The 9,685-nt window shown below is 46.2% G+C and overlaps 1 protein-coding gene across 1 annotated transcript; it reads left to right on the plus strand.

Annotated features, from left to right (window-relative positions):
* Positions 1–5,248: 5,248 nt before the first annotated feature.
* Positions 5,249–7,218, plus strand: LOC136463928 (transcription factor MYB17-like). Its single transcript, XM_066462899.1, has 3 exons — positions 5,249–5,612; positions 5,817–5,946; positions 6,312–7,218. The coding sequence occupies exons 1-3, from the start codon at positions 5,402–5,404 to the stop codon at positions 6,964–6,966; spliced, it is 996 nt and encodes a 331-aa protein (XP_066318996.1). The 5' UTR covers positions 5,249–5,401; the 3' UTR covers positions 6,967–7,218.
* The last annotated feature ends 2,467 nt before the right edge of the window (positions 7,219–9,685 follow it).

The raw sequence follows: 9,685 nt of genomic DNA on the forward strand, positions 1-9,685 counted from the left end.
GGTGCTCTGGTTTGAGAAATCAACAGGGATGTTTGTCTATTTAGAATGAGAATGAATAACTTGGAGTCGCGTACGTCATCATTTCATCAAATGCGTTGTGTCGTTTAAATTTGGCGTTGGTTCGCCATGGTGCTGACATTGTTTCTAGTTGGGTTTCTCTTATCTATGCAGGTATATGCTGGCCAGAAATCTCAACCCGTTACTGGCTTGCCCCCGAAAAGACCAAACATAATCATACACGTAGAATCATATAGCTTTCACCTTCTCTCGCCATGGCTTTGGCCCAGTGATATATAAAAGGTGGAAGCGCAAACGACCTCTCGCTCGTTCGTGACACGCCTTTGTTTGGCTGCGGTCCGGCCAGCATGGGAGGGGGTCAGACACGCTATAGCTGGTAGGCTTTCCTCATTTCTCCTATGTGATTTTGCAGCGCCATATTTGTTTTGAGGTGTGAAGCTTTCCCCTGTTTGCTGTATCTCGTTTTCAGAATGTTTTCTGCCTTCCACCATATACGAGGACAGGTAGAGGTGAAATCCAAAGGAAGCACCAAATTATGCTTGGCCAATTGCCACAGGGGACAACTGAGCTACAGTACGTTTTTAACCGAACACAGGAAAGAGCTCCTGAACTCTGAGGCCCTTCATGACGGCTGATTCTTGAGTTCCGTTATTAACGCGAAATCTCATCGGGAAAGTAGTAAAGCTTGTTGCATGACTGAGCCAGAAAACTTGGCAGCACTTCTGGTTCTCCTGGACCATCTATCCTTTGAGAGAAGAAAATTACTACTACTGCATTATCCACGCTACAGTACAGAGCCTGCACAGTGCACACGTACAAGTACGTCGTACCGCAAACAAATTTTAAGTACTCGTATACAGAGGCAGTAGCACTACTGGTAGTAGTAGGAGAAAAAGAAAGCGAGGCAGGAGCCAGGAGCGGAGCGGTCCTGGTGCTGCTGCTGTGATGCTGTCTGCTGAGGCCCCGAGCACCCGAACACATGTCCGGCTCATGATGGCGATGCCCCTCGCCACCCTGCGACTGCCACTGCAGCAGGCAGCAACAGCAGCGCCGCAGCGAGACAGGAACTCTCTCAACTCCGCATTTACTTCCTGCCCTTGCTCAAAATCCGAGCTACGTACAGGTCAGGCTCCTCATTGAAGGCCACTCCATGCCCTTTACGCCTTCATCTCCTCGTCGTCGCTCCTGAAGCCTCAGGGCCGATTTTTTTCGATTTTTTTACTCGCGCAAGCTCAGCCTCGTTTATTTTGACGAAATTTGGTAATTTGGTTACTGTACTATTTTTATTTTTATTTAGCAATTAATATTCAATTATGGACAGCGCCGATTTTTTTACTCGCCGTCGCCGCAGTGCGGTGTACTACGCTGGTACCCCAACTCAGGGATGTTTGGAGGGTTTCTAAAATTTATGTCACATCAAGTATTTATGTACTAATAAAGAATATTAAATATAGATTAATTATAAAATTAATTATATAGATGGAGGTTAATTTACGAGATGATTTTTTTAAATCTAATTAATCTGTTATTAGCACATGTTACTGTAGCACCACATTGTCAAATCATGAACTAGACTTAAAAGATTCGTCTCATAAATTAGTTGTAAGTTGTGTAATTAGTTTTATAATTAATTTATATTTAATACTCTATGTATGTGTCTAAATATTTGATGTGACAAGAATTTTAGGAGGACTTGTAGAAACTAAACAGGACCTCAACTCATCACCGTTCCTGTGGGGTGTGGTGTGGTCGTGTGATGTGGGCGTCTGCTATGCCCAGTTGCCCACCCAACTCTCGTCTTCTGCTCATGTCCGGAGGATAAAATCAGTCGAGTCCTTACGCTGGAATGACCAGGGAAAAGGTCTATAGTTGAGTGGCTTGAGTAGCTCCTCATATCCTGAGCTACAGGGAAAGATCCTCCCTGCTTATCATTTAAGTAGACTAGCAACTAAAATCTTACTAGTTCCGTAAAAGGAATCGCTACGAGACTCTTAGTGACCCCACAAGTGTCAGGTAGTATTACTATTGCCTTCGGCATGTTCTTTTTTCCATGTGTGACGCGATATCGGCCCGGTTCTGCTTACCTATAAATCGGCTTTTTTTAAAAAAAATCAGAATAGTATTTTTTTCTCACAACAATTCAGTCAGAACAGTATTTTTCAATTAGTTTCAGCTAAGTTTCAGCAAGCCGAACAAGGCCATTATTCGTTAAAAGTGGAAACCCCTGTGGCTACAACTAATGATAATTGCTTTATCTTATGTCATTCCTCTATTAATTTTCTAACATAATACTCGTAGCAAGCGGTAACAAGCCACTATCAAATGGTCACTCTGTTCACTGATGCTGAAATTTGGCTTATGCTGATGCTTATGCTGAAATGTTGTGAGAGAAAAATACTATTCTATAGCTAAAAAGGAGTTCTGAATAAGCTCAAACGAATAGGGTCAGGGTGGAGGCATGCCTAGGTTACGACGATAATAGGACACCACAAAGGTAAGGACTAAGGCGCGTTTGGCCGGGGCCCTTAAGACTTCCGCCATGTTCGGCTGATGGTTTCTGCGGCTGATAAGCTAGTTGAAGCTGATTTGTTGTGAGAGAAAAACATTATACCATGACTGATAAGCCAAATTAATAAGTTCAAGCGAACAGGCTGGCGAGCTCTACACTATAGTACAAGAGGAGCCGGAGTCGGAGGAATAGTGTTGAAGAGCAGAAGTCACAAGAAGCTATGTTAAACAGGTTTTAAAGGAGTACGAAGCTGTGTTGTAGCATGCGAAGAAAAAGATGGTAAGAAGCGTGAAGCTACGTGAGGAAACGAGAGAGACATAGATAGAGATGTATTGGGAAAAAGAAAATAAGAGAAGAGAGGTGTATTAGGAAGTGAGAAGATCAAGGAACAAAATTTGAATCCTATCATATCAAGTATTTTAGGATGAAGAGAGTATGTTCATTCACGGATGAATGAAATTAAATAAAATAACTACTTAGGTGAAAGGAAATCATCCCTCTAACATTTTTCGGTTTTGTAAATATGACAATAACAAGATAGAATTATTTATCAGCGAGTGAGTCAATTGAGCATTGCCTAGATAGTTAAGTTACAATATGTTTGGTTAGGGGCGGGACAGGGACTCACTTCGTCCCCAGCGTTTGGTTCAGAAAGGTGGGATAAAACCGTCATTGAAATAGAATATTCTATCGAGATGTTGTCTCGGGTCCCCCCAAAACTGAGGTACTCCCTCGATATGTTAAAGCATGCAAATCTAGGTTCCCAAGGCAAACTTAGGCCAGTCTTAATGGACATTTTATAAAGTTTTATGGGCATTAAATATGCTGACATGACACTGTCTTGATGAAGAGAGAAGATAAAAGTTTCATAGGAGTAGATAGAGTTTTATGGGGATGAAACTCTTCTGCACTGTTTCCAAAATATGAGTGTGTTAGAAACTGGGAGATGAAACCCCACTGAGACTGGCCTTAGTGGTGGAAAAAAAACGCATGTAACCCTATGTTTTCGTTGTGCAGTAACAGCGTTAGCCTTTTTTCTTTTATCTGCGGTTAGCCAATTAGCACTCTTACCGATCAGACTTTTTTTGTCAGAGGATCCCACTACTACTCAGCGTGTTCGGCTGCTCAAATTTTAGCTTGTTTCAATTTATTCTCTCTCACAAAATACTATTAAATTATTTGAAATAATTCAAAATCTGCTGCGCAACGGATCAGCCGAAAATTGCATTCTTTTCCTGATACCACTCCAATCAATCCTAGGATTGCATGCTTTGATGGACGGAGGGAGTACCTCGTTGTCCCCTTCCGACACCATTGATTATCTGTTTCTCACGACTTAGCCTGTTCGGGAGGTCGTATCGTATCGTGGATTATTTACTGTTGGCTAGTTTGGTGTGAGAGAAAAACACTGTTCCCGACTGAAAATTTACGATCGTTTACGAGCAAGCGAACAGGCGACCCTACAGATGCCGTCAGTATGACCCGAGATGGTCACGCCGCCGAGGAGCCATACCCTAGGGATGGCCATGGCCCATGGGCAGTTGCGTCGTCGGGCCAAGCAACCCCGACCCCAGGGAGACTCGCGAGGGCAGCCGACCGGGGCTACTTTCCTCTTCACCGGTGAGGGAGGGGTGTCCAGACGACTAGACGAGGCTACTGCACCGGCTTGGGAGGTATGGCTGGATGGGGCAATTTGACCCCCCCTGCCGGCGAGGAAGGGCGACCAGCCGAGCAGTGTTGCTGCGCCATGGACGTGCTCTGCTTTGAGAGATGAAAGGAGGAAGCGAAAAAAGAGTATGATACATGGGTGCCCTTGACGGTTGCTGATGGATGCAAAACAACCCTCAATCCATCCTTTTTTCCTCAAACAAAACAAAAATAAGGATAGCCCCTCCAACCAAACAACAAAGTAGACTATCCAAGCCTAAGGAATTGAGATACTACCAACCACCTTCATTCCAATACAGGTCCTATTCGTTTCGCTGAAATTTAGCTGCCGCTGCTGATGATGCTGATTTCTCATGAAAGAAAAACACTATTTTTTTACTGAAAAATATTATTAAAGTTGTGCCGAAGAAAGGACCACAATAAATTAGACTGTCCTAGCCGAGAAAAAAGAGATAGGACTAACCTATCCATTTCGTTCTAAAATCAAACACAACCTTGTAGTAAAACCTACTATTAGTTTTCAGATTTTTGGGCTACAACTTAGATTAATTGTTTCTGAAGCACTCATAGGTACTTTTATTTATTACTAAATTAGTTAAATATTTTTTTACCAAGTCCCTCGGAGACATTAGAGCTAGGGTGAGGGATGCATTTCGTTTGGAAAAAAAAAGACAGGTGTGCGGGTCCTTACTCTCCGTGCGCTGAAATTGCTTGAAGAAAGAGGCACCTCCGCCCTGCGTTCGGCAATCAGGTTTCAGGCTTCAGCACACGAAAGACCCTCGCCGTCGTCAGTCCCAAAACTTCACCCAGCGGGCAGCGCCACATCCAATCAACCAGCGCATGGCATGGGCATGGCGCCACGGCCGCATGGTCCGAGTTCGATACGCAAAACCAGAAACCCTGAACTGAGGCCTCCGCCTCCCTCCCTCACACTCCCTTCCCCCACACCAGTACACCACCCCTCTACTCCGCCGTCTCGTCGCAGGGCAGGTGAAAATCTCGGCCATTAAAGCGCGCCCCGGGGAAGGGATCCTCCTCGGCCGCAGACAAAACCCTCCTCGTCATCCGCGCCCGCTTTCTACCTTCCTTTCTCGCCCAGCCCAATACCCCTCCTCCCACAACATAGCACTCACAAGACAAAGTGCCTGTTAGCGCCGCGCGATCTCTCGTGCTTGGTGTCGTCACGACGTGTTAGTTTCAGTGCGCATGCGCGTTTGTGTTGTGAGGCTTGGGGAGAGGCGGAGAGCGAGGGAGCGCAAGGGGTTCGGCGGGCGGCGGCCGATGGGGAGGGCGCCGTGCTGCGACAGGACCAAGGGCCTCAAGAAGGGGCCCTGGACGCCGGAGGAGGACAAGCTCCTCGTCGACTACATCCAGACCAACGGCCATAGCAGCTGGCGCCTGCTCCCCAAGCTCGCAGGTCAGGATTCCATTCCTCTCTTGTTCCATTCCATTTCTTTGCAGTTTCCATTGCACCGTACGTCTTCTTTCTTAGTTCTGCTGCTCTGCCGGCCGGCCTCGTCGCCTAACTATTGGCGCCGTGCGGCGCGCAGTGGCCTAAAATGTGAATCAAATTCCTCGTCCGTGTCAATGGTGCTTATTCTGGGATCGCAATCGTATGCAGGGCTGAACCGGTGCGGCAAGAGCTGCCGGCTGCGGTGGACCAACTACCTCCGGCCGGACATCAAGCGCGGGCCCTTCACCCCGGAGGAGCAGAAGTCCATCGTCCAGCTCCACGCCATCGTCGGCAACAAGTAAGACCCCAGTAAACTTGCCGTGCCGAGCTAGCCTCTGCCCGTCGTCCCATTCGATCGATCTGTGGCAGAGACTAGCACGTTTCCTCTCGGTCTCTCTGATGATGCACTCTCACTCACTCAACTAGCTAAAGAGCTTGCACGGCACGGCCAGTGTCCTGCTGCTCGGTGCAGGCGTGCAGCGGCAGCGCCCCACTGTTGCAAAGCATCGCGCCGCATCCGTCCAAGCCATCGCGTCCAAGGCCTGTCGCCTTGAGCATGCTGCCTGCTCAAATTTCTGCCACGATGATCGGTGGTTGCTACTGCTAGCACTTGAAAGTATATTGATGGGCTTTTTCTGGTGTTGGTCCTGGCTGGTACCTCAGGTGGTCCATGATCGCGGCGCAGCTCCCGGGCCGGACGGACAACGAGATCAAGAACTACTGGAACACGCACCTCAAGAAGCAGCTGCGCCGGATGGGCCTCGACGAGACGCCGCCCGGCCCGGCCGCCGGCAGCCCCGCCGCGCGCCACATGGCGCAGTGGGAGACGGCCAGGCTCGAGGCCGAGGCGCGCCTCTCCCTCCTCGCCACCTCCTCCTCATCCTCCGGCGCCACCGCGGCCACCGCCGCCGCCACCTCCGCTTCCTCGTCCTCCTCCACCGTGGACTTGAAGGCCTGCTGCGCCAAGCCCGCGGACATCTTCCTGCGCCTGTGGAGCTCGGACATCGGGGACTCCTTCCGCCGGAACCGCAAGACGGCGGCGGTGCCCGCTCTTCTTCCTACGGCGCCCGTCGTCAAGAGGAAGCAGGACGCGATGATGATCAAGCAGGAGCCGCAGGCGCTGCTGCTCGGCCCCGGGGACGACTTCTCGGCGGCGTCCAACGAGACGGAGGTGGCGGAGGCGCTGGAGGAGTACCAGATGTTCCTCGACTTTGCCGGCGAAGAGCTGGGACTGTTCCATGGCCGGCACGGCGGCTTCTCGCTTTTCCCGCCGCTCGACGTGCTCGCCGAGGCGTCCCTGGACACGGCGTTCAAGTGAAGACGTAGCGAGCACCACGTACGTACACGGTACACATACGTACGGCAAGCGGCAGTGGCCATGCCTCTACGGCTAGCTATACGCCTCTACATGCGCGCATGTATGTATGCATGTCTCGCGTACCACGGGCTGGGGCGCGCGCATACGTACGTGGTACTCCTACGTCTGACTACTTGCATCAGGAGTTTTTTGGGTTAGACGTTAGAGCAGAAAGTTCGTGGTTTAGGCGTTTAACTTGTTAACTGGGGTTAGTTTTGGTAGGACATCATGCTGTATGGGGATTCTCTGTTCACTGGAGATGCTCTAATACATCAAGTGAAGTTCTTCAATCTTCAGTTACATTCTGGGACTGCTTTTCGCACTGGACACATAAGTTTTCCTATTTCTTTTAAAGAACATTTTACAGCTTTTCGTTTTGAAAGCTTTATATATATTTATAGTTTTATACACATATATAACTTTACATATAATATTTTGATGGGGACAAAACCTAATCAATTACGACCATTTCAGTACATCTTTGGACACAAAAGTTTACGAGCAAACTTATTATGTTAACTTTTTAGCTAAGTCTTTTCAACGCAGCTTTTACTCATAACTTTTTATGGATTCTGTCGTTACAATTCTTAATGTAACTTCTACGGAGTATAGCACAACTTTTGTGAAAATCTTGTATATGGATGTTTTCGGTATTCAACATCTTTTTGAAAACTTATGGGCACAACTTTGTGGATAACTTTTTCCAAATAGTCTGTTCAAATTTTTTTTGTGGCACATAGAGGCAAAATAGGTAGGTCAGATATGAAAATAGATGAAAAAACAAAGGAAAAACGAGTAGATAACACAAGTAAAAAATTCAATTAGGAATGCTAATCATTGCACTCCTGCTACCCACGTAGTAAAAAAAACTGTAGTTTCATCGGCTCTTAGAGAGGAGAAAAAAAATAGCTCCTCGTTAGGATCCAAGAAAAAACCGGAGCAGGACCGCTCAGAACTGTACCAAATGCTGCCTTAATGAGGCCCACCTGTCAGTGAGCATGTCACTTTTGTTGTGTTATGCATAAGAAGCACTTCCGTTTGAGGTGGGGTTTGACAATAAGAAAATAGATAGGCATGGACAAACCAGGACAACTTAGGGTCGTCTAGCATTATATTTACGATCCAAGAAAAAACCGGAGCAGGAGCCGCCCAGAACTGTACCAAATGAGGCCCACCTGTCAGTGAGCATGTCACTTTTGTGGTGTTATGCCTCAGAAGCACTTCCGTTTGAGGTGGGGTTTGACAAGCCTGTTTAGATCGCACCCAAAATTTAAAATTTTTCAAGATTTTTTGTCACATCAAATCTTGCGGCACATGCATGGAGCATTAAATGTAGATAAAAAAAAATTAATTATACATTTTGTCCGTAATTAGCGAGACGAATCTTTTAAGCCTAAATAGTTCATAATTAGACAATTTTTGCCAAATACAAACGAAAGTGCTACAGTAGCCAAAAACCAAAAAATTCGCATCTAAAAGGGGCCTAAGAAAAATAGATAGCCATGGACAAACCATGACAACCTAGCATTATATTTATGATCCAAGAAAAAATCGGAGCAGGAGCCACCCAGAACTGTATGAAATGATGCCTTAATGAGGCCATGTCACTTTTGTGGTGTTATGCATCAGAAGCACTTCCCTTTAAGGTGGGGTTTGACAATAATAATAATGGATAGCCATGGACAAACTAGGACAACCTAGGGTCGTCTAGCATTATATTATTCTCTCAATAATTCATATAATTGAGGTCTAAAACTCCTGCGGATCACTAAAAGGTAGGATTCACTATGCTTCCTAATGGTTAGAAATACAAATTTTGGTGAAAAAAATATTCTCCAAAAACTTCTTTAATTTGATACCAAATATAGCTATCATCTGTTTTAGATTTTTCTCGTCAAAGATGGAGAGCGGGATTGACTCTTTAGAGTGCACACACAACAACAATTGGAGGGTGCACTGGAAAGATATAGCGTCCGTTCGGCTGCACGAAAAGTCGTTGTTGCAGCTTGCTACAGGGATTTGAGAGAGGAAAAAACAGCTATAGTGCAGCAGCAATGGCTTTTTTCAGTGGCCGAACAAACTGATAGAAAACAATTTTTATTTAAATAATACACAAATGACGAGCGGGTCGACTCTTTAGAGTGCACACAAGATATAGAAAAACTATTGGAGAGTGAAAAATATAGAAAATGACTTTTATTTAAATGGCTATATAAATGATGATGTAGAGAGTGACACTTAGAGATGCTCTTTAACCACGCACAAATTTGCATGATTTCATAATTTAGGCGGGATGCTTTTTCGGGGTAATTACCGAACAGCACGATTATGCCAATCGACCTTGGTTCTAGACCACTCCTATTACTAGACAGGGCTAGAGACTAAAGACCAAACCTAAAAAAAATCTCGACCTGAGCCCAACCTGAATTATTTCTTTTAATTATTTTTTGACTAAAAAAGTGGACTTCTATACCATTGAACATTACTCCCTCCATGTCGGTGTTTCGTACAAGCACCGGCAAGTAAATTTATAGTAATGCGCGTTAGGCTCGGATGGTGTGCTAAAGGACACAGAATTTATACTGGTTCGGGCGGAACGTCCCTACGTCCAGTTTGTTGCTGCTTGTGTTATTAGCACCGTGATCGATCTGTAGTAAGGGATACAAACTGGCGAGAGAGG

The sequence above is a fragment of the Miscanthus floridulus genome, chromosome 7 (genome assembly GCF_019320115.1).
Source record: "Miscanthus floridulus cultivar M001 chromosome 7, ASM1932011v1, whole genome shotgun sequence".
In the NCBI taxonomy this organism is placed as follows: Eukaryota; Viridiplantae; Streptophyta; class Magnoliopsida; order Poales; family Poaceae; genus Miscanthus; species Miscanthus floridulus.